This window comes from Rhinolophus sinicus, chromosome 4 (assembly GCF_057876585.1).
Source record: "Rhinolophus sinicus isolate RSI-liver-muscle chromosome 4, RSI-T2T, whole genome shotgun sequence".
In the NCBI taxonomy this organism is placed as follows: Eukaryota; Metazoa; Chordata; class Mammalia; order Chiroptera; family Rhinolophidae; genus Rhinolophus; species Rhinolophus sinicus.
The window spans coordinates 33,056,108-33,083,538 of NC_142504.1; the positions used below are offsets into that span (position 1 = coordinate 33,056,108).

The 27,431-nt window shown below is 33.4% G+C and overlaps 1 protein-coding gene across 1 annotated transcript in view; it reads right to left on the reverse strand.

Annotated features, from left to right (window-relative positions):
* The window catches only part of VPS50 (VPS50 subunit of EARP/GARPII complex), a 115,944-nt gene that overhangs the window by 39,369 nt on the left and 49,144 nt on the right, over window positions 1-27,431 (reverse strand). Inside the window, exons 13-17 of the mRNA XM_019729711.3 lie at window positions 18,071-18,203; window positions 16,377-16,468; window positions 10,548-10,642; window positions 10,125-10,223; window positions 1,819-1,909 (exon numbers count right to left, since the gene is read on the reverse strand). Coding sequence (XP_019585270.3) covers window positions 1,819-1,909; window positions 10,125-10,223; window positions 10,548-10,642; window positions 16,377-16,468; window positions 18,071-18,203 — 510 coding nt within the window. The remainder of the gene's footprint in view (window positions 1-1,818; window positions 1,910-10,124; window positions 10,224-10,547; window positions 10,643-16,376; window positions 16,469-18,070; window positions 18,204-27,431) is intronic.

Sequence of the window (27,431 nt, forward strand, 5' to 3'; positions counted from 1 at the left end):
CAATCAATCTAGAATGAGAGAACAAATGCTAAAGCAAAAGAGTTGCAGCACCCAGTCCAAATCATGCATTTCCCAGATGAGGAAACTAAAGCAGTCCAGACGGATTCAGTACCAAGTTCCAGACCATACAGCTTATTAGAGGAAGAGATGGAAAAACTCTAAAGTTGCTTGGAATTACAAAACTACTGATTTGATGATTTTCTTAAAAAAATTTATTATACATTTTTCTTATACCTTTTAATTTTTTTTAAATATTAATCTCAAATTAAAAATTCTTCACATTCAATTATAATCTTCTTAAAAATTACATTGACTTGCTAAGTTTCAAATGACATGCTTATTTTCTTTTTAAATCGCAACTATACATTAAATCAGATCCATGACACTGCTTAAAAATCATGCCATTGTTTCCATAATTCTAAATAAGGGGTGACTATATATTAATGAAAAAATTAAAACAAAAATCTACAGAAATACGTGTCAAGTTAGCACTATCTCAGTTGTGAATAGTTTCCAAGATAACTACTATTTTGTGGTTAGAACACTTAACCTGGGATCTATCCTCTTAAAAATTTTTCAAGTCTACAAACAGTATTGTTAACTATAGGCAAAATCTTGTACAGTAGCTCTCTAGAACTTAGTCATCTTGCATAACTGAAATTTCAAGATAATTACTTTAAAGGAGATAATGCTCAGTTGGATGGAAATGTTTCAGTATACCTTGGAAAAAATTACACCAAGGATATGTGCATGTGCGTGCGCGCACACACACACACACACACACACACACACACACAAACACTTTGATGGCTAAATATAAATTCAAATAAAATTATTTATATAGGGATTCTAAAAATCAATGTTAGAATTCTGAATAATGTTAAGGAATCAACTTAATATAAGAATTCTAAAATAATATTCACATTAACGTTAATTTTGCTGTCTTTAAAACATCTACTAATCAACATGTTTCAGTGTAGTTAATATTTCCACATTAGGAAAGCAATACAATTTAATCAACTGGATAAGAAGCTATTATACAATATGAGCATAAAGACTATCCCTGTAAAAAAAAGTTGAATCATGTATTCTTTACATTTATACAGAATAAGAAAATTGCTTCTGGAAAGCCATTTCTTCCAAAGGCAAAAGCTAGACATTCTAATTTAAACAGGGATCTAAGTTTATATATTGTATTTTACAATTGATATTTGCAGGACACAATCTATCATAGAAGGAATATTTATCTAGGATGTGTTTCAACTAAGGGAAAACTCAAATCAATTAAGGATAGTTTCACAGATTATATATTCTATAAAGATTAAATGAATAAATTAGCTAACAAAAATTAGTTAAGAGTATTTTTTATAAGTGTCTCTTTTATTTCTAAGGCATTTTCGCATTACACGTAAATTTTCGAGTTGCAGCATAAATTAAGAAATTAGTCTCTTTAAGAAATTATAAACATTCAGCAAATATAAGCATTTTCACTGAAGATCATCAAACTGTAACTAATTAATTTTCTACAAAATTTAAATAGAGCAGTAGACCCTCTTCTGAAATCATTTAAAAAAATTATTTTAATTGTGATTCTTCTTAGGTAAAAGAGTTTTCCTGAAGTGTATAAACTGAATTTGTAAAAAGAGACAGATTTTGACATCCAAAAAGGATCACTCTTGTAAAAGAGGCTTGTTATTAATCACTTTTAAGAAAGGAAGGAAAGGCACTATTCCTTAATTTAATTATTTTATAAATGCTCTCACATATTATTTTTTAAAGATGACTAAATAAAAGATTTATTTGCTCTTAAATACTTACATGAAGTTGCAAGATGCTGAAATTTGACTTAACAGGACAAAGTTCCCAGGTTTCATTCTCTAGAAACATTCTCAGTTCATCAAGCCGTGTTCTTAAAAAAATAGACAAGCAAAAACAAGACATTTCAAAAAGTAAGAAGAAACGTATACTGTATATAAGAATTAAGAAAATGACAATACAATTATAAGATTATCATCATGATCATAATATAACTTTGAGAACCCATTCAGATCAACAATGCAAACAAAAACATTTATCTTATAGTTAATATCTTATCATCCTTAAAGAGAAAAAACTCTCATGTATTTACTAAACTCAGAACACTTTTTACTATATTGCAAAAATAATGAACATGATGACATTTTTAATAAGGAACTTAAACTAAAAGCTACTCACCAACTCATGTACTTAAAATATCCTCATCTAATCATATATCAATGCCCAAAAAACAGAGAAAATATTTACAGGGTTTATGAGATTATAAATACTAATAAATACTTTATGCTAAACAGCATAGATCTTAATCATGCTTACTAAGACATAATATCAGGATGATAGCCACTCTCCAAATCTATTAGTTCAGTGCCTAGCTCCACACAGCATTTAATTCACAGCAGGAATTAAATTAGCAAGTGTGGCACTTATATATCCAACATTGTACTAATCGCTTATGTCATATTGATTTCTTCTTTCTTTAATGTTATTGCTTTTATGTCTATCCTGAATAATCAGTACATTATATAGACAATTACAAAAAACAAATACTTCCTTTCAGTTAACCCAAGAAACAAAGGGCCAAAAAAGCTAAAACAATAACAACAACAACAAAAAAGAGTCAAAAGCAAAAACAACCTAAATGTCCATTGAATCTCCAGTTTCTGCACTACTATTCCCATTCCTGCAAGAAGCCTCATACTAAAACCAAATTCTAGAATTTTTGTTTTTTAAATCAACAGGTTATAAAAATAAAGAGAATAAATTGATGAATCTGTGAAAAGCAGAAATAGCTCCAAACATTAGAGTTAACAGACAGGAGTTTAAAATAACTGTAATAATTAAGTTAAATAAAATAGAGATATAAAAAATGAATAGAAAGGAGAATTCCAAAGAATTTCAATAATAAACACACACACACAAAAAATCAAATAAACACTCTATAACTGAAAAATACCTCAAATTAAAAATGTATTGGATAAGTAAAAGAAGACTAGACTAATGAACTCAAAGATTGTCCAATAGAAAATATCCAAACTGAAGCGCAAATTGAAAAGAAATGGAAGAAACAAAAGATCATAAGAGATGTGAGACAAAGTCAAAACACCTAGTCTGCATACAATTGGATGAACAGAGTGAGCAGAAGTAATATTTGAAGAGGTAATGATCAAAAATTTCCCAAAAGTGATTGTGCCCACACCTTTCACCATATACAAAAATTAACAAACATGGGCCACAGACCTAATGTAAGAACTAAAACTATAAAAGTTTACAACTCTTACAGTTCAATAATAAAAAGACAAATAACCCAGTTAAAAAATGGGCAAAAGCTTTGAACAAACATTTTCGCAGAGAAGATACATAACTGACCAGTAAGTACATAAAACGATGCTGAGCATCATCATTGATTGGGGAAATGTAAACCCAGACCAAATAAGATACCACTTCACACCCACTAAGATAGCTATAATTAAAGAAACAGATAATAACGTGTGTTAGCAAGGATTTGGAGAAATGAGAAGCCTACACAGTGCTGGTAGAAATGTAAAATGGTGCAGCCACTTTGGAAAACAAAGTGGCAGTTCCTCAAAATGTTAAACATAGAGTTACCACATGACCCAACAGTTCTACTCTGTATTGGTTTCCTTCAGCTACTGTAACAAATTGCCACAAACTGGGTGACTTAATACAATAGAAATGTATTCTCTCACAGTTCTGGAGGCCACAGGTCTGAAACCACCAGGCTGAAATCAAGGTGTCGGGAGGGCCACACTATCCAGAGCACTATGGGAGAATCTGTTCCTCTTGCCTCTTCCGGCTTCTGGTGGTTGCCACCATTCCTTAGCTTGTGGCTACAGCACCACAATGTCTGCCTCTGTCTTCACATTACTTTCTCCTGCAAGTGTATGTGTATGTCTTTTCCTCTGTGTTGGTGACAAATCCCCGTCTCCATCTTTACTATAATGCCATTTAGGGCCTACCCAGATGATCCAAGATAATCTCCTCATCAAAAGATCATTAATTTACTCACATCTACAGAGACTCACTTCCAAATAAATTAACATTTACAGTTTCTAGGTATTAGGACTTGATTTTTTTTTCGGGGCTGGGGAGGGCTATGGGAGAATGGGGAGAATCACTTTTCAGCTTACTATACACTCAAAGATACATACTCAAAGAACTGAAAACATACACTATGCAACAACTTTTACATGAATATTCACAGCATTATTCTTAATAACCCGAAAGCAAAACCAACCTAAATGTCCATTAACTGAGAAATGGATAAAGAAAATATGGCATAGCTATACCATGGAGCATTCGTCAGCCATAAAAAGGAACGAAGTTCTGTTATATGCTACAACGTGGATGGACGGTGAAAACATGCTAAGTGAAAGCCAAATGCAAAAGACCACATGATGTATGATTCCATTTATAGAAATGTCGAGAATAGTCAAGTACATAGAGACAAAAAGTAGATGATTTTCAGAGGCCGCAAGTGGGGAAAGGTGACTATGGGTACAGGGTTTCTTTTTGGAGTGATAAAAATATTCTGAAATTAGTGGTGATGGTTGTTGCAGAATTATACACTTTAAAGGAGTACATTTGGGGTATTTCTGGTATGCGATTTACATCTCAATAAAACTATTATAAGAACAAAATATTGGGGTGGACAGGATTCTAAAATGTCCCCTCAAGATTCTCTGCCCCGGTCCCCAGGACTAAATATGATCACACCCATGATTATGTTACCATAGATGGCAAAAAAGGATTTCGCAAGATGTAATTAAGATTACTAAATCACCTGACTTTGAGTTAATCAAAATGGGGATTTATCAAGGTGGAATTAATGTAACTGAAGGAGCCCTTTTGAAGCAAGAGTTTTTTTTTCTCCGCTGGATTGCAGAAAAGGAAATCAGAAAGAATTGAAGCATGAGAAAAATTCAGCATGCCATTGCTGTTTTTTTTCAAGAAGGTTCAGGCACAAGGACTGGAGAGCAGCTTCTAGAAGCTGACAGCTAGCAAGAAAAACAGGGACCTAAAACACAGGAAACTGCATCCTGCCAGCATCCTGAATGTGCAGATGTGGGCTCTCCCTCAAAGTCTTCAAGTAAGAGCCCAGCCAAGCTAACACCTTGATTTTGGCTTTGTATGAGACTCTAAGCTGAGAACACAAACAAGCTGATCCAGACATCTAACCTATAGAACTATGAGATAATAAATGTGTGTTGTTTTAAGCTGCTAAATTCATGGTAATCTATTACACAATAATATAAAACTATCACAGTGATAAAAGATACCCACTTACAGACTGAAGAAGCTTAACTACACATAAAAATATAGAAAGTAACATAAAAAGTAAAAGTATGTGACAAAAACACTAAAAAAGTAAAAGAAGGTAAAGACAGCTACAAAGTTGGTTTTTGCATAATTCTGGAAGTATAACCTTAGGTTGACTATAGTAAAACAAGAATGCATATCGAAATGTTGATGGTAACCAGTAAAAGAACATATTTTTAAAAGCTGAGAAAAAAATGATACAAAAATTTAAAATACAAATGATCAATCCAAAAGAAAGCAGGAAGATAAAAACATAAATGAAAAAGTTACACTTTTAGAACTCAAACAGCAACAATGAGTTTAAATTCAACCATGCCAACAAATACATTAAATGGAAATGGAACAAAACAGTTCAACCAACAGACAAAAATCATCAGACTACAATAAAAAGAAAACAAAACAAAGCCAAACTACACGCCGTTTACAAGAGGTATATTTTAAATATAAGATTGAAAGGAAAGTTAAAGGGAAAATATCAATGAATTAGAACTTGTGGGAGACTCAGATCTTTGACTTAACCTGATAAAACACTGTGGCAATAAAAGGTAGGTTCCAAAAATGAATGACAAAATCACAGAATTTAAAGAAGGTAGAGTATTCAATATAAGCCTTTCACATTTATAAGAGAAGGAACTTGATGCTTGAAGTATAAAATTTGGTTAAAATCACATAGGGAGTAAAACTAGTGAGTAACACAACAGAGGTGGAAACCCAAGGCCACTGATAACCCCACTCTGCTCCAAACTCCTCACCAGTAGGAAGAAAACTGGAAATCAATAACATAGTATAAACTAAGAAGTTAAATATTGGTCTACCCACTATTATTGTGCGTGTGTGTGTGTGTGTGTGTGCGCGTGCTGTGTATGTGCGCAGTAATAGAGTAAAGTGAGTAATCTAACATAAGATATACACTTATGAGAACATATTGTTCCTTTTGTTCTCGTTTTAACTCCAAAATTTAAACCCTCTTGTATAGTTTAGACATGGAAAATAGTATTTTGACTTTTACACGATCTAATTTTCAGTAAGATCTCTTAAATATTATAAATAAATTAAATAGATTTATTGGTGCTATTATCACCAAGTCCAAAAAATATTTTGTTTTTTAAAAATATTTCTCCCTATTTTCCAAAGAGAACTGCAACGATATCTCCTATCCCCAACACATGTTCTTCTACAACATGACTTGACCAGCTCCCCAATCAAAAGATAAAATCTAATTTTCCTCCTCTTGAATCTGGGCCAGCCTTATGACATACTTGTATTCAATGGAATCTGGTGGAAGGAATGCATGACTTCTGAGCCCATATCAGAAAAGGCCACGCAGCCTCTGCCTGGTTCTCTTGGAAAGCCAGTTCTACGGGAAGCCATCTGCTATATAAAAAGTCCAACCACCTGAGGTCACCACACTGGGGAGGCCACATGCAGGCACTCTAACAAACAAACCCAGCTGTGTACATCCTTCTAGCCAGCAACTCCAAGGCGTAAGGGAAGACATCTTGGATCCTCTGGACACTTAGTCACTTCAGTCAATGCCATGAGCAGCAGAAGAATCTCTCAGTTTATCCCTGCCTAAATTCCTGGCTCACAGAATACATGAAATCATGATAAAATGGTAGTTGTTTCAAACCTGTAAGTTTAGGATAGCTTGTTACACAACAAAAGGTAGCTAAAACATATGCTTGGACACTTGCAAATTGAAGCTATTGTATTTGTTAGTTATTTTTTCCTTAAAAAAAAAAAAAATCTCTTTCTGAGATCTAATATAAAACAACTAGAACTATTGCTGACTTCTTTACTCCTCCCTCTGATGCCTTAACCAAAACAACTTATTTGGCAGAGAATTAACAGGGGGCAATATGGAGGTCAGTTCTAGAAGACGTCAAGCCCAATAATCAAAACAGAAGAGATGATTACATCACTTGGTCCAGAAAGAAAACAAAGATAAGTATATGGATAATAAACTTGATCCTAGAAACACCCATTTTAGAGATAATTAAAGAATAAACCTTTCTTACTCAGGCAAGGGGAGTCTTTCTCCCCAAAAGAATAAGTGACCTCTCCCTTCTTCTAGTATCAAGGCACCTTTAGGATCCTTGAAAACATTTTATAAACTTTGATTATCAAAGTAATTCCAAAATAAAATGCACTTGTTAAATAGAATTTTTTGGCGATTATACATTGCTACACAAGTTCTATGTCATTACTCTTTAGATTATTTGTGTTTTGGAGAATTCTGTAACATCTGGCAGAATGATAGCTTTGGGTATACACAAACTTAGAACTTAAACATAAAGGAATTTGGGGAAATACAATTTATATTTTTGAAAGGTAAGAATTCAGATTATGGAGACTGTACTCCCTCTCATGTGCATACAATTTTGCCCTGGAAAAAGATAACGGCATGCAATCTTTAATACAACTACCACAAGCAACATGACTACACTTTATAAATAGATGTTCCACCAAAGAGTAAAATGCTTCTATTTTCACCTTTTTATTATGCCTACATCTTCAAATCAATACCCTACACAGATTCCAAGTCAGAATAACTGGGTTCAAGAATTTCTTCATTCTCAAGACCTCTATTTGGCAGTGGAGGATCATGAAACAAAGTATAAACATGTTTAAATACTTTTATTAACAAAATTAAAGCACCTGATCTATATTTCACCACATTTCATACTGTTTTTCAGTATTTATGTATGATTTGATGACGGGAATATTAAATTGGAATTTCGGAGATGTAGATTCATCACTAGCTAATGTAATCACTTTCATCGATTTAATATATGCACACTGTCATCATTTCTAAACTCAAACTTATCTTGCTTTATAAAGAAACAGGTGTACTTCAAAACACGCTGATGGTTGGGGAAACACTGGGGAAAAAAGAGTACTTAAAAAATATTAAATCTTGATTTTTAACCTATTCAATTTTTCACAAGTGCAGCAAGAAAACAGGGCAAAAATCTAAAGGCAACACTTACAGAGACCTTTTAGTCCAGCCACAGCATTTTACAGTTGATGGAACCATAGCCCAGACGGGTCAAATGATTTGTCCAATGTCAGAGAGCTGGCAAGCAGCAAAAGTGGGATAAGAATCCAAGTCTACAATCTCCCAGGCCAGCTCTTCTTCTAACAATACAGTACAGCCTCTCCACTGGGAAACAAGTTTCACAAATGTTTCCAGGAGAAGTTCATTAAAATGTTGAGTTTGGGGAACATTTAGTAATTCATTTCCATATTCTCTAATTTCATCACGGAGAAATTTTGTGAGGAATCTCCATCATGGTTAGAGTCTAGAAATGCCCATGCCTGGTTGCCACAGATGACAGTAGAATACAGAATGGAGAGCATTAAATAAGTCAGTTTTTGCATTACGCATATCTGGAACACCAAAAGGTCTCCCAGTTTTCCTGCTGGATATAAAGCCATCTTTGGGAAATGGGCATCTGGCATGCCTTCCTTCTAACACAGTAAGTGAGGTTTCTGGATCCATAATAGTTCCTTATTCTTTTCCATGTGATTAAAAAGCCTCTTTCCATATATGTGCTCCAATGTTCACTGAAGCTTTATTTATGGTGGCCAAGACATGGAAATAACCCAAGTGTCCTTTGATAGATGATTGGATAAAGAAGATGTGGTACATATATACAATGGAATACTATTTTCTTCCATAAGAAAAGATGAAATAGTGCCATTTGCGACAACATGGATGGATCTTGAGATTATTATGCTAAGCGAAATAAGTCACACAGAAAAAGTCAAGAACCATATGATTTCACTGACATGTGGTATATAAAACTGAAAACAACAAAAGAACACGACAAACAAATGAAGAAACAAAAACTCATAGACACAGACAATAGTTTAGTGGTTATCAGCGGGTAAGGGGGGAAGGGGTGGTAGATGAGGGTAAAGGGGATCAAATATATGATGATGGAAAGAGAAGTGATTCTGGGTGGTGAACACACAATGTGATTTATAGATGCTGTAATACAGAATTGTACACCTGAAATCTATGTAACTTTACTAACAATTGTAACCCCAATAAACTTTAATTAAAAAAGAAAAAAGAAAACATTAAGATAGAACTCAATTCAAATGATAAAATGTACATAAGGGATACAGCACAGGGTCCAGCTTCTATCAAGAAAGGTCTAGTGAATGTTAGCTCTCTCAATTTAATGGCTCCTTTAAGCATACAATCACATTGCTATATGAACATTACTTCCCACCTTCCTCTACTCAGCAAACCCTTTTAAAGTTAGTAGTAACTGTTTCGCAAAGCAATGCAGTACATAATCTTGGCTTTGTAGCAAGATTCTGAATATCATGCCCTCTTCTCTAGAAGCCTTCCGCACCCCCTCACTGAGTGATGCCGCTACTGATTTAACTTCCTTACTAGCTCACACCGATACATGCAGGCATACAATAGTGGCCAATTCCTTTTAGTGAACCCTGATGTAACAATCATTTTTTTATCTGTATAGAAATCAGTTCAATATTTAGTTCGATATTTTGAGACACTCAAGACAAAGAAAATATTAAAATTGACAATGAATAAGTAATGAGAATATTTTATAAGATTTTTATTGGAAAATCCTTAACCATACTAAAAAGAGGTATAAAGAACATATTCTTTCAAATTCAAAAGTAATTGTTTTAAAGCAATTAGGGCTAAAGCATTAGACAAAAGTATTCTCAGCACCTAAATAAGTCTGTTCCTATTTTATTGGCGTTCTTACCTATGGTAGTTCTTAAAATAATTGACACTTTGTTTTCTAATAGACTCTTGCAAAACTTCAGACTTGCTACCACAAAATTCTTCTCCAACTTGCATCAACCTTTTTGGATAAAAAGATTTATATAAATTTCAGCAACATTCTTATTATAGCAAAAAGAAGTCCAGATCATCTTTTTCAAAGGTAACAGATCATAAAGCTTGGATGTTTGAAGAAATTCTAAAGATCACAAATCCATTATGGTTTATAAACATCCAAAGGGCAGAAATATTTAAACACAAACCCAGCAGAAATTAAATTATGAATTTTCAATTATCTTCATTTCCATGAAAAAGTCGTATGCGATAACTCACCGAGTCATGATTTCTTTGACCATCATGGTTGAATGAATCAAATTAAAGAATAAGACAAGATCTCAAACACTACCTGCTGATTATATCCAAAACGAAGATGAAGTCATCATATTTGAATATCGACAAATCAGTTCCAAGCAAGTAGGTTTTTACTTTTAGTTGAACATCCTGTAAAACAAAAAAATTTCAAGTAAACTCAAAATTTAGAAAAGAAGTTCTTAGAAACATTTATTCTATAAGTTACACATTAAAATGAGACAAGAATACATTCTTAACTTGGTAAAGAATATCTACTTAGGCCGATAGCCAACATCACAGAGACAAATCCATGAATCAGACATAATATAGTAATGGTCATGATCATCACTGTTAACACAGACACCACATGTGCGAGATAAGAATTATATCCTCATGCGGGATATGAAGATAAAAATCATCGTTATTTATGCATGGCTTCGTAGACTAGAAACTCCCCCAATAATCAATTCAAAAAGAATCAGATTTAACAAGATAACTATGTAATTATATACAACATAATGTAGAAAAATTGACAGTTTTCATGTGTAACTTCTTAGCACTTTAAAATGGAGAGATTCCATTTAAAATACATTATACTTAGACATAACTTTAATAAGGAATATCAGACCTATAAAAAAACTAACAACTCTAATGGGATACAAGAGAAATTTCAATAAATTGAGAATCAAGGAACAGGATGGTGACTAAATAGTGTAAAGATGTCAATTTTTCCAAATTAATGTAGAGGTTCTATGAAATTCTAACCAAATTCACAACAAAACTTTTCTTCCAAATAACTATTCCAAAATTCACCAGAAATAATAAACTGGCAGTAACTGCTTTTTAAAAAATAAAGCTTGAAAAGATGGAGTAAAAGTGTAATATTGGAGGACTTGTACAATCCTGTATTAAATATATTAAAAACTAATAATAAAAAAGAATGCTAGCAATCTACAGAGAAATCAATGTAACAGGACAAATAACTCAGAAATAGCACTAATGTATACATACTAGAGCTTAATAAACAGCAGTAAAAACCAGTTTTCTCATTGTTAACTTTGTTTCAAGCACTTGGATAAGGACTTTACATATAATCGTTAATCCTACCACGGCCCTGTGGAGCAAGCATATATTAATTCCGCTAAGGGAAGAGAAATTTAAATGAATGCCAAAGCTAACACTTGAATCCAGGTCTGTCTTGAAAGTCTTCTCTTTTCATTGCACCTTGCTACAGAGAGGCGTCACACATAAAGAAGGAAGAAAAAGATTATCCAAAAGTAGTGAAGGAAAAACTGACTAGATTTTGGTGGGGTGAGGGGGTGTCGTCTCTTTATATCATATGTTAAAAGGAATATAAAATAGATTAAATAAATATGTTTTTATATGTTTTCAAAAAATTAAAAATTAATTACAAAAAGAAAAATACTACCTGAGTAGCTATTAAGTTTTCTAGGCAGTACTCTAAGTATTAGAGATATAGCAATTAATACAAAGTTTAGATAAATATATTTATAATTACTATATCCACCTGAGTTTTACATAGAAAAGAACATTTTAAGAATAAATGTAACATAAGTCACAAAGAACAAGGGTCAATAGTTTGACCTCGTAATATTAACCATCTGCATATTGAAAGTATAAGTGAAAATAGACAAATGATATACAAAGAATTATCATCATATAAATTATTTAGAACCTATAAGCAAAACACATAAGCAAATAATTCACAAATCAATAATTAAGACTTCTAAATGTTTAATTTCTCTTACAATTAGAAATATGAATTAAAACACTAATAAAAATATAAACAGGTTCAAACAAAAGATAAAGTCTCTCTTGAAAAAAAAAAAATGTTTACATGTACAGGAGACACAACTACAACCTAATCCAAAAACATTTAAAATAAAGGGATGGTCAAAGATTTACCAGAAAATCTGAACAAAATTAACACAGCAATGGTAATAATAAAATCAATTAGAATTCATGGCAAAAATGCCTCAGGAAAAAGAGTTGCTTGTTTTTTTAATTAATGAAGGGAATTATGTACAAAGAAGATAAGTAAAGTGGTTATTAGCATTGCAGCATCAATCAACATAGCATCCAAGTATAAAAAAGCAAAAGCTATTAGAAATAAAAGAAAAACATGACAAACTACAATCATTCTGGAAGATTAAACCTCCTCCCTCAGAACTGTACAGACCAAGAAAACAAAACACAAATAAGGATATAGATTAGACTAATACAATTAATAAGCTTTCTTTAATATACATATAAAACCTAATTTCACACAAAAAGAAGAAATACAGGGTTAGTTCTCAAATGCCCAAAGAATGTTTGTTTGTTTATTTATTTATTTATTTATTTATTGAAAACAACTGTTTATTAGTTTTCAGAATGTCCAATCTACATGCCATCCTTACAGATGAATGCCAACTACCCAGTGGGCCAGTGCTAAGTATTAACTTTTAAAGCACTAAGGAATTTTTTTTCTCTTAGTACAACATGGAGACTTAAAAACCTAGCATTCTATTGAGTCAAATTTTGGAAGTTTTCAATTTGCCTGTTCTGGGAAAATCCTCATTCTGTGTTCCACGGTGGGCTAACAGAGTATTTGTACTTATAGAAAAATAACTAATTAAAAAGTGGGGAGGCAGCAGTTTGCCAAATTGGAGATTCTCAATGAGGTGTCATTCTATGTTCTTTCAAACGAGGTGGTGAGCTATGGAGGAATGAAATCCACATCAAACCAAAACTTTGGATTTCCAAACTAAAAGTACAATTTGAGGAGATTTGACTTTAAAGATCTAGCAAAACAGCTTCCTATATGTTTAGAAGAAGAAGAAGGAGGAAGAGGAAGAGAAGAGGAGGAGGAGGAGGAGGACGAGGAGGACGAGGAGGAGGAGGAGGAAGAAAGGAAGAAAGAAAAAGAAAAAAAGTTGCTTAAAAAGCTTTCTTGGATGTCAGCTATTTCTGACAAACCAATTTTCTGATGCTCTCTTTCTTTGCTATCAATCCAAAATACCTTGATTAAATTTCCTTTTAAGGATTTACTGGTTTAAATATTAAGTATTAGAAAAAGAAATGCTTGATAAGAATGTACTGAACTCAAAAGGTTTAAAAATCATTGGAAATAAAATCAGTGAGGCTTTCGCATCCTTTTCTGGATCCTGTGACTGGCCGCACAAGCACATGCACTGGGACCTTTTGTTTCAGCTTTGGGCCATGTTCCTCCCTGACTTCAAAGCAGCGTAAGACTTGCTTTAATGGCTGGTCTGACTGTTCTTAAGTCACTTCTTGACTTCATCCATGTCAACTGAGGACATGGATGGCTTGCCCAGGTGGCCTAACAAAGGAACATATTCACTGAAAAAGAATGAGGTGGCCACAGTTGACTCTCAGCAGATTCCAAAGGGTTCTTATCTGCTAGAGAAATTACTGCAAACCCATTTTTTTCCCTCAGGCCATTGAGAACTGAGGCTGGCTGGAAGGCATGGAAGCTTCCGGGAGGCTGTGGAACGGTCATTCTTCTCCATGAGAATTGTAAGGCGCTGAGTGGAAGCACCAGTTGAGATTTGGGCAAAGTGACAACCTAGGTTCCTCTATCTTCCCAAAGAAGAATTTTCAAAGTGGGTGGGATACTAGGATGAAAAGAAAATCTCAAATTCACAATAAGTAGAAATACTACAACTCTAATTCTCTAAAATAAAAAGAAATTAACAAGTACTTTTAAATGTCATTTCTCACATATCAAATATTTAAAGATGAAAAAGAAAATCTTGGAAGACTAAAACTTTCATATGTTGTAGAGGTGTAAGCTCCATGAGGTCAAGGACGATGGGTTCACTACCATGTTCTCAAATCCACGAACAGTGTCTGCTCCACACAGTAGGACTGATACAGCCATTTTTCTTAGAAGATAATCTTTCTTACACGATTCTGGTTGAGTCCAAATGCATGGGAAATTTGCCATAACATTCTAAAAACTTTTCATATCAAAAACCACGATGATTATGACTTTGACTTTAGTTATACATCAGAAAGTTTAAATATCTTCTTATGTTTTTTGATAATCATTTATCATTTTCTATAACTAATACATTTAAGATAAATGTCTCCAAATTGTCCCATGCTCGCTTATGCTTTGCAATTTGAGATTTCAGATGTTAGAAATGGATTATGGTACATATAGCATAAATTATATAACACCCCCAGTGAAGCCTGGGGCAGTATCCCAAGATAAAACACATTAATATTCTTGCAACATATGAATATTCACTCTAATGATATAAATAAATACTATAAAAAGCCTAATACTGGTCAGGTTCTGCTGCCAAATGAATTCAATTTAGGTCAGGTTTTGCCTGCTGTGTTAGCAAAAAATTTGTTTTTCAGAGCTTTTGCTTTTTTCGATTACCTTGTAATTTCAATTTAACAAACATTCAATGAGTTCCTAAAATATGCAAAGTCCTCGTCTATAGCTGCTTGAGAACTGGGGCTGGGGGTGAAGAAGGGTCTTAGGAGTGGTGGAGATGAAAATATTCTAAAATTTAAAACCTACAACATAATAATCTAAACTCAAAAGAATGATGATGTCTGTTAAATTGGCCAAATGCTTAAACGAGAATAGCTTTTCCAGTTGTGTATTTAATAGAGTTTTCTATATCAGGAATGACATCAGGTTGCCAGACTAAATGGAAAATATCTATATAAAATGCCAAGTCAATATTTCAAGGTACACTGAATTATCAGAAAAATCTATGGATTCTACAATTTCAACTAAGTACAATAAGAGTCTATTAGGAGACTAATTCAAAAACAACTCATATCTGACCCTGGATATATATTCAGTGAGTATGAGATTTCCCTTCCCATTATATATAACAATCGGAAAAAGTCAGACCAAATTCACAATTAATTGTAAATTAAAAATTACTTTAATATGGGCATATCAGAAAATATAGCAGTCAAAGCTCTTATAACCATCACATGAATATATTTTAAATATTAAAGTAAAAATTCAAATAACATATCCAACACAAAGTTATCAAAAGTTAGACAAGCACTAAATTAAAACTGCTATGTGATTCTTAAGAAAATTTGTTTCAGTATATATCTCCCTAAGCAATTTTTTCAAAAGAAACCCTATAAAAGATGGTCAAACTAAAAATCGGCCTCATTAGAAAAATCAAAAATACATTTTAAAAGATCATAACATGGTCAAAGGGTCTATAGTCTTCTAAGTTTCAAAGAAGTCCAAGGAAAAAAACAGTTATCTTCAAAGAAATTACACTTTTATCTAGGAAGTAACAAGTTTTAACAAGTTAATAAATTTAATATCTAATAATGACAATTGAGCTACTAAACTGCAAACTAAAACCTTAAGAAGAAACATTCAGCCAATAAATGTGAAAGATTCCCTCAAGGCACAAAAATCATTGACTTAGAAAAAATTCTTCATTCTATATTAGATTCCAACCCAAGTACATCAACTATTTAGTTATCCCTTTAATTTACTTTAAAAATTAATAGAAAGAAAAGAAAATAGAAATAAAATAAAGATAGAATATCTTGATCAAAAAGCAATTTCTTAATGAAAGCATAAACTTGGTAGGACACTAAAAACTATAATCAAGGAAAATATAAGTATCTTCAATGGAGATTTTCAAAATAAAAGACTTTTCTACTGCCATTTATAATCAACTATAATTGTCAACTAAATTATAGAAATTAAAATAATAGATAGATTTATTCCAAAGAAAAATTAAGATGATTAAATATGCAAGAAATACAAATAAATACAGAAATTTTAAACACAGAATTTCTAAAACAACTTAGAAAGTTTCTATTGCTTTTGTAAAAAAAAAATTAAAAAAAAAACCCAAACCTGCCATATTCGTGTAAGTCCATGTTCTAATTTCTTTTTTATGTAGCCACGATCAAAATCATTTTCTTCAGTACCCATCATATTACTCCCTTCTGAAAATAAAAGATGGTATATGTTTTTAGATTTGCTTCGCAACATTTTTGTTTTCCTAAAAAATTCACTTGGACTCTCACGTATAGTAAGCCTATGTAAAATATAGAAAATACATTCAATATTTATACAGCCAAAACAATGTCAAAAAATAGGTATTAGGATTAAATCCATTTGTTAAGACAGATAGCCCAGACAATCAACAATGTCCAGTTCAACAGGTCAAATCAATGACCTGCCTCAAAACAAATATCCCTCTAAAAGTAACTGAAAAGATACATATACATTTATATTAACAGGAGTATGGCTTTCTGCTGATAAACTGTGTGGAACAGTGCGTCCACAGTTAGGTTAGCAGGGTGTCCACTGGGAGCCATCCAAAGCCCTGGCATAGGCCAGGTCCCAGAGGCATGCGTAACATATGTATGACCACTCCTATAGCTTCAGCCTTATGTGTATGGTCTGGCTCGTAGGGCCCCAGAAACTCAGGGTGCACCTCAACTACAGCTTTAGAGTTTGACTTGAGAATGGTAAAGTGTTAGGATACCAGTAGTCATAACTACAGAGCTACAGCAGAGGAACTTGAGAGATCCTTTCAGTTAGATATTCCCCTCTCCCAACAATATTTCTAAAACGATGAAAATGCTTCCACAGAATTTTCCTCTCTTCTTTTTTGCTATCTATATTTAGGAGCTTCTTATGAGTCAAGACAAATATTACACTTATGTCTTCTATATTACCAAAATCGTATGTTTAAACAAACGGTAAGATTTCAGTGTTCCTCCAACCAACCACAGAAATCAGGAAGCTCAGAAATTAGAAGATACTAAAATAAACTTGATTAACTAATTACATCAAATTTTATGTAGTACAAAAAAAGTGTACAGTGTAGTTTATTTTGCCCATATTAAACAAAATGCTCATAAAATCATTTATTACTTTTTAAGGTATTTTGAATACTTAATCTTAGTTATTGTTCAAGGATAATCATTTATGATACATAATTATGCAAATGAATAATTTAAATATAATGCTTCATAAATACAATTTCTCAAAGATTTGTTCTTTATTTAGCTGACTATAAGAGTTGCATTTTCCATTCAAAGACAAATATTTTAAAATATCACTTTTTATGACATTTTAAGTCCTGTTAACTTTTCAGAAAGAAAAGTATCAACATAATTATTAATTCTTAGAATCTAGCTTCATTAGTATAACTTGAAACTTAGCAAAATAGGTTTAATGTTGAATATTCAGCATTAATTTTACAGAAAATCTGGAAAGACCATTGTCTTACCTAGTTTACAACTATTAATACATATTTTTTAAAAAGTCCTTTCTTAATAAGCCAGTCTGAAAGCTATCAGCACATATTCCTGGAAACTGGTAATATCTGCCACTTCAGAACTCCTTTGACCCAGCTAATCCCCAAAAGTAATGAAGCTTTTATAGGAGATGAATCACTTTCTTTGAACATTTAACCTACTATGGTCACTATAGTCCCTGAAATTCTATAAGAATGGCTAGTCCTTTTTCTCTCCTTACTCCAAAAATATAGCATATTTATTATTAAATTAAAAAAAGATTTCAAAGTAATTTCCTACCAGAAGCAGAGGTAGTATCCTCATTGTCATGCTTTTCATGCCATTCCATAGTCCTGTAATAGCTGAGCATAACCTCCCACAATGCTTTGCACAGGTCAGCAAGGCATGGAATATAGCTGTCTGGTGTAACGTGCTGAAGAAAATGACAAGAGCCAACTTTCAAATATTACATTTACTTTAACACGTAAAGTTAATAAAAATAAAACGGTATGTTATTAATCAAATTCATTCAAAAATTAGAGATAATTAAGAAAATTTCTTCTTCTGACATGTCTAAAGAGAAAATTCAATGGCAAGAAAATTTTGTTCAAGTAATTCTCATTTCAACATGGCTTTTAGTAGTCATCAGGGATATCAGTCCATATACTAATTATCAAATTATAGTCAGAGAATCAAAAAGTCTACAAATAATTATTGAATTGGCAAGTGTTCCCATAAACAACAGTGTGGACTTCCCCAAATGCATTTTTTCAGAGACACGCTTCTTAGCATGCACGCACAGCTGTGTATTCATCCTTGGACCTGAGTCACAACTTATGAAAAAGAGGCCAGATTTATAATTCAGTTATGTCATTTGTATAAATTAAGTAAACACCTTTGATAATCTTTAAATCCTTTAAATAACATGAATACAGTTATTTCATATCTGACAATAACATTTTAAAATAATTTTTTATATAACATGCCTATGAAACAATATGTGGTCCCTAATTTTCTCCCTAATGGAAATGCATGGATTTTGCCTCCCCCACTGTATTCTTTGTAAAAACTATCATTTGTCATTCTGCCTTTTTTTCTTGCAGGTAGTGATGTCTCCATTCTATTTTGCAGGTTTCCGATGTGTTATAATGCAGCCTTTGCTCCATCATTTGAGGATTTCCTAGCATTTCTGCACTTTGTAATCAATTCACCACAACTGAGCATGCTAACAAACACCAAAAGCTGCAGACTCTGGTTGGTGTATGCGCTCCGAGGTAAATAGCTAGGAGGAGAAACAAGGTATAAAGCCATATACGCACAGTGTGATGGCTGCGCAGGATACCACAGCTGCTAGGGATCCTCTCCCTTTCAAAAAGCTTTTTATCTCCATAATGGCCTCTCCCTCTTCTAAACTCATTTACTAATACATTCATCTAGCAATTAATAAAAATAATAATTTGTATACTCAGCACACTTTTGTGTAAGCATGCCAAATCTCAGAAACTCAGGAGGAAGTAGTAAAATAATGGAGTTGTTAAGCTCTGGAGTCAGGTTGTCCAAGTGGGGTTTATGCCAAGAATGGTGGCATAGTTCAACCTTATAAAAATCTATTAATATAATCTGCCATATTAATAGGTCTAAGGAGAAAAACCAGATGATTATCCCAATAGATGCTAAAGAAAACTTCTGAAATAGTCAACAGTCATTCCTAATAACAACTCATGAGAAAATAAAAAATGGATGGCTATGTCCTTAAATGAGGAAACTCGAAGGCACAGCCACTGTGTCAGGAAGAAGACAAGGAGGCCCACCGTCCGCACTACTATTTACTAGCTAATGAAGCTAGACTAAGGAAGCCCATGAGAAGCAAAAGAATAGGAAAAGAAGAAATACAACTATTTATCTACAAATGACATAACAGTAATACACCTGGAAATTCCTGGAGAATCAGGGGTAAAGCTAATTAACTCGAACAACAAAATAATTCTGCAAGGTAGCAGGTTATAAAGCTAATGAACAAAAACAACAGTATTCATATACGCAAATAATAACCATTTAGAAGACACACTGAATGAGAATTCTCCATTTATAATAACAAGAAATATAATTTTGGAGGGAATAAACTTAACAAGAAATGATTCAAAAGTTTATCAAGAAAACTGAAAGACATGAAGTAGACATGAAAAATGGAAAGATATCCCTTATTCTTAGTTGCAATATCTCAACATCATCAAGATGTCAGTTCTGCCTAACTTAATTTATGAATTACTGAAATACCAATACAAAAGAGTACAGAAATAGATCCAGCCTCATATAAAAATCTAATATATAATAAAGATAGCACCTCACATCGCTTAGGTGAAGATAGTCTTTTTCATAAATTGTGTTGGGACTAGTCAGTCAGACAAAAACAAAATGAGACTCATTCCTCACACCATACCCAAGAATGAACTCCAAATGAATAAGGGATCTAAATGTAAAAACCTAAAAGTATACTAGCCCTAAAAGAAAACACAGGTTAATTCTTCTCTCACTTTGGTAGAGGGAAAGTCTTTTGAATTATGATTCAAAATTCAGAGGTAATAAATGTAAAATTTAATAAAGTTTACTATATAAAAATAAAAATAGAACTTGCATGGCGAAAAAATACCATAAGCAAAGTCAAAAGACAAACTTGAAAAGATATTCATAACATATCACAATAAAGAGCTAATATTCCATATTTATAAAGAACCCTTAAAAGTTTGAGGGTGGGGGTGGGGGAAGACCAAAAATCATACAGGAAAATGAGAAGAAGGCAGAAACACACATCACAAATAGAGATACAAAAATAGCCCTCAAACATAGGAAAACATGCTCAACTTCACTGCAGTAAGACAAATGTAAATTAAAACTATAATGACATACTAATTCTCACCCCCCAACAAACTGGTGAAAACTGTAAAGCTGACCACTGACAAAGATTCTATCCTTGACCAAACTCCAGCCAGGCTCCTCTGAGCTCTCTTCTCCACTAGGCCTCAACCTTGGCCCATAAAGATTTGAACAAAACACTAATACAGTTTCTAACAGCTCAAGGCAGCCTCCTTAGAATGACTCTAGCCCTATTTAAATTGCTTGCCTGAGAAAATTCAAGGCTGCCAAAAGAATTTACTGTTTGATCCAGCTAACACTTAAAGACAGGACCCTGTCTCCCAAGCTCTAAGGGAGGGTGGGAGCCTAACTTGATAAACCACAATTAGCAAATCCAGTTGGGTTTTATATGGACTAACCACCCCCTTCTTGTTTCTTGTAATTTTTCACTTCCTGACTCCACTGAGCCCCCACTAACACCCTTCTCTATTCCCTCACGCTCCCTTTAAAATGTCCAGTCACCTCCGTACAAATAGAACTTGAGTTCTGCTAGATTCTCTTCCCTACTGCAATAGTATATTACTAACAAAATCTGTTCTTACCACTTTAATTAGTGTGTGTCCAGCTTTGCTTACCTTTGAAAGCATGTATACTCTGCTGCGAAGGCTGTGAAAAAAATCAGCACTCTCATATATTGCTGATGGGAATGCAAAATGGTACATGGAGGGGAATGTGGCAATGTCTGACAAAATGACATGAGTATTTTCCCTTTGACCCAGTAATCCCACTTCTAGGAATTTACCCTTAAGATATATCTCAAACAATGGGAAAATAATATGCACAAGGTTATTCATTAAAGGATTATGTGTAATTGCAAAATATTGGAATCTATCTAAATGTCCAAATGCAAGAGACTGGTCAAATAAACTATCATTCTCACACACAAGAGCAGTGTGCAACAGTGAAAAATAATAATAGACTCACGCATTTTTTAAACTTTAAAATAAAACAAAATCCCTTTCATATGACATATATCTATGAAAGCGAAATTTTAAAAAATTATATATATATATGTAATAATAGAAAAAATCTAATGTATCTTCTTATCACAAAAATAAACACAGGGAAAATCAACAAGGAAGCACCGAAGTTAGTTACCTACAAGAGGTGGGATATGGGATGAAATGGAAGGGATGCAGAAAGGAGGGACACTTCTCTGAGGATACCAAATTGGCTGCAGGTACCTATTCACAGAAGAATTAGAATAGCTATCTCGATTTATACATGGCTTGCAGGGATCAATATAAAATATTTTTGCATACTTATGCCATAATTTGGGATAACTTTTATCTTTACTTTCCATGTCTACTTTTATATTCCTATCTTTGCAATGAACCAGTGTTGATTTTTTTTTTCCCTTGGTTTGTCTTTACCACATTATTACACCTGACGTATGTCTTATACCACACACGCCATGAAACCGATACTGATGCACGTGGTGAGGAAAAAGCTAAAAACAGAGCACAAAGAAAAGCAAAAATCACAAAAAAGTTCTGGGCTGCAACTCAGCAATCATTCACCTGAATAAAGGTACTCTCTACAAGTCCATTTGTCTAACTTTCCTAAACTCAACTTTGCATAAATTTATATTTATATTATTCAAATACACATAATCTAATTATATCCCAATAGTCTTCCTGGTAGATAAAAGGAAGGCAACATTAGTCTTAGTCTTATTTTTTTCCTAAAGCAAAATTGTGACTATACAAATAATTGTATTATAGCCCACCAATTAATTTTTATTATACTTGTCACAGTTTAACAAACCAGAAAATTGAAACTTATAACTACTATCTTCTATTCTCCACCCAACCACTGTCTAGTTACAGTATTTGCTTATTTATTCCAGGAAAAAGAAAGTTCTTTACTATGTTACCTCTAGATGATTTGCTGAAACATATTGGGTTTGGATGAGATATATACACAGAAAGGTATACGTGAATTTTTTTTTTTAAAAGTTGAAATTATGTAATGAAGGTATAGCAAGCTTTTTCTCACTAAACTGATCCAAGTCTAAATAATTCACAGATCTAGCTAAACTACTGCACATGCCTAAAAGTCTTCCAAAAGAATCCAAATTTCATTATCTTGAAATATGTTCATATGTACAAACATAAGATTATGACATACTGAGCACCACATGACAAGATGATTCTTGCCTAAATTTATATTGTAAAATAGAAACAAATGCAGAGATTCATTGTACTAAATATCTATACAGTAAATAGTTGAAGGAAATAAGGCAAGGTGGGAGAGAGAAAAAATGTATTGTTTTTAACAGATTTAAGCCCAGGTTTGTTCATCTCTGTACGTGAAGACTATGCTGGCAATAAGTTAAGAGTCATTTCATTTTAAAACTGAACTCTAGAGACCACTTTCTGCTAGACCATGCAACCAACTGATGTCAACTCTCATAGCAACAAATGCTTCTGATGCTTTTAACACATTACTAAAATTATTCACAACATTCTCTCATTAACTTATAAAAATCGCCTCCAACAGAGAATATTATTAGACAGACATGGGTCAATCATAACTATAACAAAAGAGATTCAAAGAAACCAACAAAAAAAGCAAATAATTACATAAGTAATAAAAAAATAAAGAGCAGATCAGGAAGGGTCTGAATTTCTGAATGAATAGTCCATGCAACTTCCACTCAGACATCAATTCTTCTTCACATGGGTTGAACTTAATAGAAAGAGTCCCAGACAAGAAACTGGAAGCCGTGGTCCCACTCAGTTCCACAACTTAGCAGTCACATGCCGTTGGACAGGAGCCACCTGGATTTCAGTTTCACCTTTCACAAAACAGTGTTAGAGATCCCTGCTTCCTTCATCATTGCTTTAATCCATTCACTGATCACTAAAAACGTAACGCTGCAATTCAGTCCCAATTAAGATGGGCTTCACTTAGTATAAGACCAGGAATACCAAGGCAGAGCAGCACCATATTATAATTCCAGTTCTATGTTCTTAGCAGATATCAATAATAGCAATGAAAAGTTTTGAATTAATCAATTCGGAAAGTATTCACACAGTGAGACACCCCAAAGAACTAAATAACATGTTTTGAATTATTTTTTAAAGTTAAGAATGTATGGGGAATAGAAATTTAATTGTCACCTATTTCTCTGTGTCCTAGAGACGTTTTCCACTGCCATTCTTTGACAGAAAGCTAGTAGCATCAATTTATTCAGCAAAGGTGGTGAGATGAGGGGAAAAAGAGAAAAAAACATATATAGCGTTTTAGAAATAGCTCAAAAAAACACGCAGAAAAGAAGTATTTTAAGTATCTAAAATATTTTTTAAATCCATAACCTCTATACAGAAAACTTAACATCCCTAGTAATTGGTGATTATAGAAGGTAAGAAATATCCCATGGGGCAGGATTTGGAGAAGATTCACAAATCTGGATATTTTAATACAAAAACTCAACACAGCATTTCCACAACGCTTACTATTCAGACATCAAAATAGGATCCTTACTCAAAGCCTGATGAACACTTGCACAAAACACACAGATCTCATTTCCCATCTCATCACTATCAGCTAAGAATAATATTTTGCACCTTCCATTTCTACTATTAACCATCTCAACCAACCTACCTGATCAAAATAAAAATGAAGAAACTAGCTTATTATAACCAGCAACATCTCAGCCTTAATTCTAAACATAAGTTTAATAAGCATCTAGAGGCCATTTCAAAAAACCATATAAATCCAGAAGTGAATATAAACAGTCTTTCCAAATTTGAAACAAAATCATCTTTTGAAAGTTGCTTAAGTGCAAAGTTAAGTGGTAAACATAAAAAGAAGGGTGCTGTTAGATTTCGTCTTTTAATTATTATTAATCTCCTTGTAGTTCCATCAGAAATCTCTACTACCACATACCTACAAAAATCGCTGGAAGGTGATTTTTATATTAAAACATCAAAGTAAAAATTCTTAGGCATATCTGTAAAGTATTATTTTGTTCTTGTTTCAGTTTGATTTAGGACTCTGATCACATCCTGACAAATATAAAGGGAATAGATGTTTTGACATCCTCACAGAGATCCAAACTCCCAGGGCTGCCTTCCACCTCACTCCACCCACCCACATACACACACTGATAGATGGATTATAAAAAACAACAAACAGTTATCGGTATCTTTACATGAACGCTGTTAGCACTGTGAGCTCACATCACCAGAAGCTGCTATGAGGACTACTGCTTACCTGTGAGGCTTCTGGAAAGATGTTTCAGGTCAAAACAGCAGAGGCACAGGGAGCTGAAAATATTTCTGAGGAGGCTGAACTATGGACCATAAGTGGTTGGGCCAACCAATTACAAGATCTCTCCAACCTCTGATTACTTCTGTAAGGGCCAAACTGTGCAAAATATGAGAATCTTACGTACTTCTAACCATTGGGAACCAGAGAGCTGCATGGTACAGTGGACTGGATGGCACATGTTTGGGTTTGGGGCCCAACTCTGTGACTTACTTGGTCATAACTCCAGTGTATCATTTCATGCATCTAAACCCCAAGGGATAAAGCAAATAACCTAGAGTCTCTCTGACGCTTTAAAAACTATGAGTCTCCACAGATAAATATACTTACATGCATATGATGTAGCAAAACTTTCCTTGTACCAAACTGGATTCATTTGTTGATTTAAAAACACAACATCACGGTGAAAAAAGTCATTCTCATCTCCCAGGCATTTTATCATTAATACTAAATATGCATATATACATGAAGACATATGCAATATTCTGATATAAATCATGCCAACTTGGAGCTAAGAAACTTGCATTCTCTAAATTGTGAAATAGACGGGGGGGGGGTCTCCTTTAGTACATTTCTCAGGTTTTTCTAATTGCTGTTAAATGGCTTTAATCAAATAGAAAGCTTAATACTACAAAATAAGCAAAGCATGCATAATCAGAATATATAATCTTTCAAAGTTTCAAGTGATAAAATGCTATGAACCCCTGTACTGAGATTATCACCAAAAAAGGGGCAGTACTGAAATGCTAAAACACTATCAAATCAAGAATAGGGTTTATTGGCAAGTTTCAAGAATGGTTTTCTACCAGTAAATTATATTTTGTTTCTGCTGATCGCTGTGTGCCACATTCTAAAAATAGGTTGGTTCTTTAACATCTATCCCCAATGCTCCCCCCACACACACGTCACCCAGCAGTCTAAATTACATTGACAGTTTTAAGGGTTCTTAGACTTGGGCAAGGGAGAGGCCTTGCCACACCTGAGCCAGTTTCAAATGACTAGAAAACCCCTCCAGTTCCAGCCAAGAGAGGGAAGGTTGGTTACCCAAATAACTACAGCCCAAAGCATGCACTCCACAGGCTCTTATTAGTCCCAGGGTACTTTAGAAACAACCAGATCACCATCCTGAAATGCAGTTAAGACAATGTGGACAACCTACGGTTCCTTTCACCTGCCCTATGCTGTCTTCCTCTCATGCCACTCTTCATGAGATTTCCTCTACCCTTGGATCCAGCCATATATATTGTGCTTGATGAAATCCAAAACCCAATTCAAAAGCTGCAGCCTCCTCTTAACAATGAAGATACACTTTGCCTTCCTTAGAGTTGTTCCCTAAAGTACTGTGATCTCACTGACATTTTGTTGTTTGAACTTTTCTTATTCTACCTCTGATCATGATAATTAATATAACCAAGTAAGTTAGGTTATAAACTTTTTAAAGCCTTATTTATCCTTGCTGAGCTGATCTGATTACATGACTAACAAAAGTTGAGTAATGACGACAACAGAACTGATTGATACTTAGCAAGTCAGTGCTAAGAAAATGGAGTCGTTTGTCTTTACCAGCATACATAAAACGGAAATAGGCTAGCTTGTTAGTTTACAAATAGAATAAAATTTCAGACCCTTCACAGTTCTTCACAATCCAGAGAATAAATGGCAGGGGGAAAAAAAAAGAGAGATGGACAAACTTTCCTCACCTATCTTTTGAACATTAACTTTAGAATTTTAAAAATTACCAAAACTTACTTTTACTATTACCCTATATATTCAGAGATCAATATATAATTCATATAGAAGAAACTTAGCTGGGTGCTACATATAAGTGATAAGAATAAATCTGACAGCTGCATTCTTAGGTTATAAAACTGACATGATAAAACACTCAAGTAAATAATATTATTCCTCAAACTGAAAAGGTTTCTGTCTTTGACCAAATGTTCAAATTTGTAGCTTCCAGTGGGAAAGGAAACATCCACTCACCTATCCAATCAAATCAACCAAATTAACCTCAACAATTAATGAAATGCCCCAGTTTAATTTCGTTCACATCCTAATTATGCGTGAATGATAAACAAATTATTTTTGATATGCTCTCTTCTGGTATCTGACAATCAAGCTAATAAATACAAAACAATCAGCATGCACGTATACAGGAAAGGATAAAAGCAGACACTGCTGATGAGGACTGTAAACTGAAACAATTTCTAGAGGGTAATTTTGGAAAAATGAACCAAAAGCTTTAAAAATGCAAAATCTTTTGCAATTTTATTTTCTTGTCATTTATCCTAAAGAGATAGTTTAAAAATGTGTGCAAAGATTTAGCTTTAAGAATACTTACTACAGTTTTGTTCATGACAAAAGCTGGAAATAACATAAATATCTAAGAATGGAAAATTGGTTAATCCATGGGATCTCTCACTGAAATATTGCCAAGTCATTAAAAATTATGTGGATAGCATATTTATTGAAA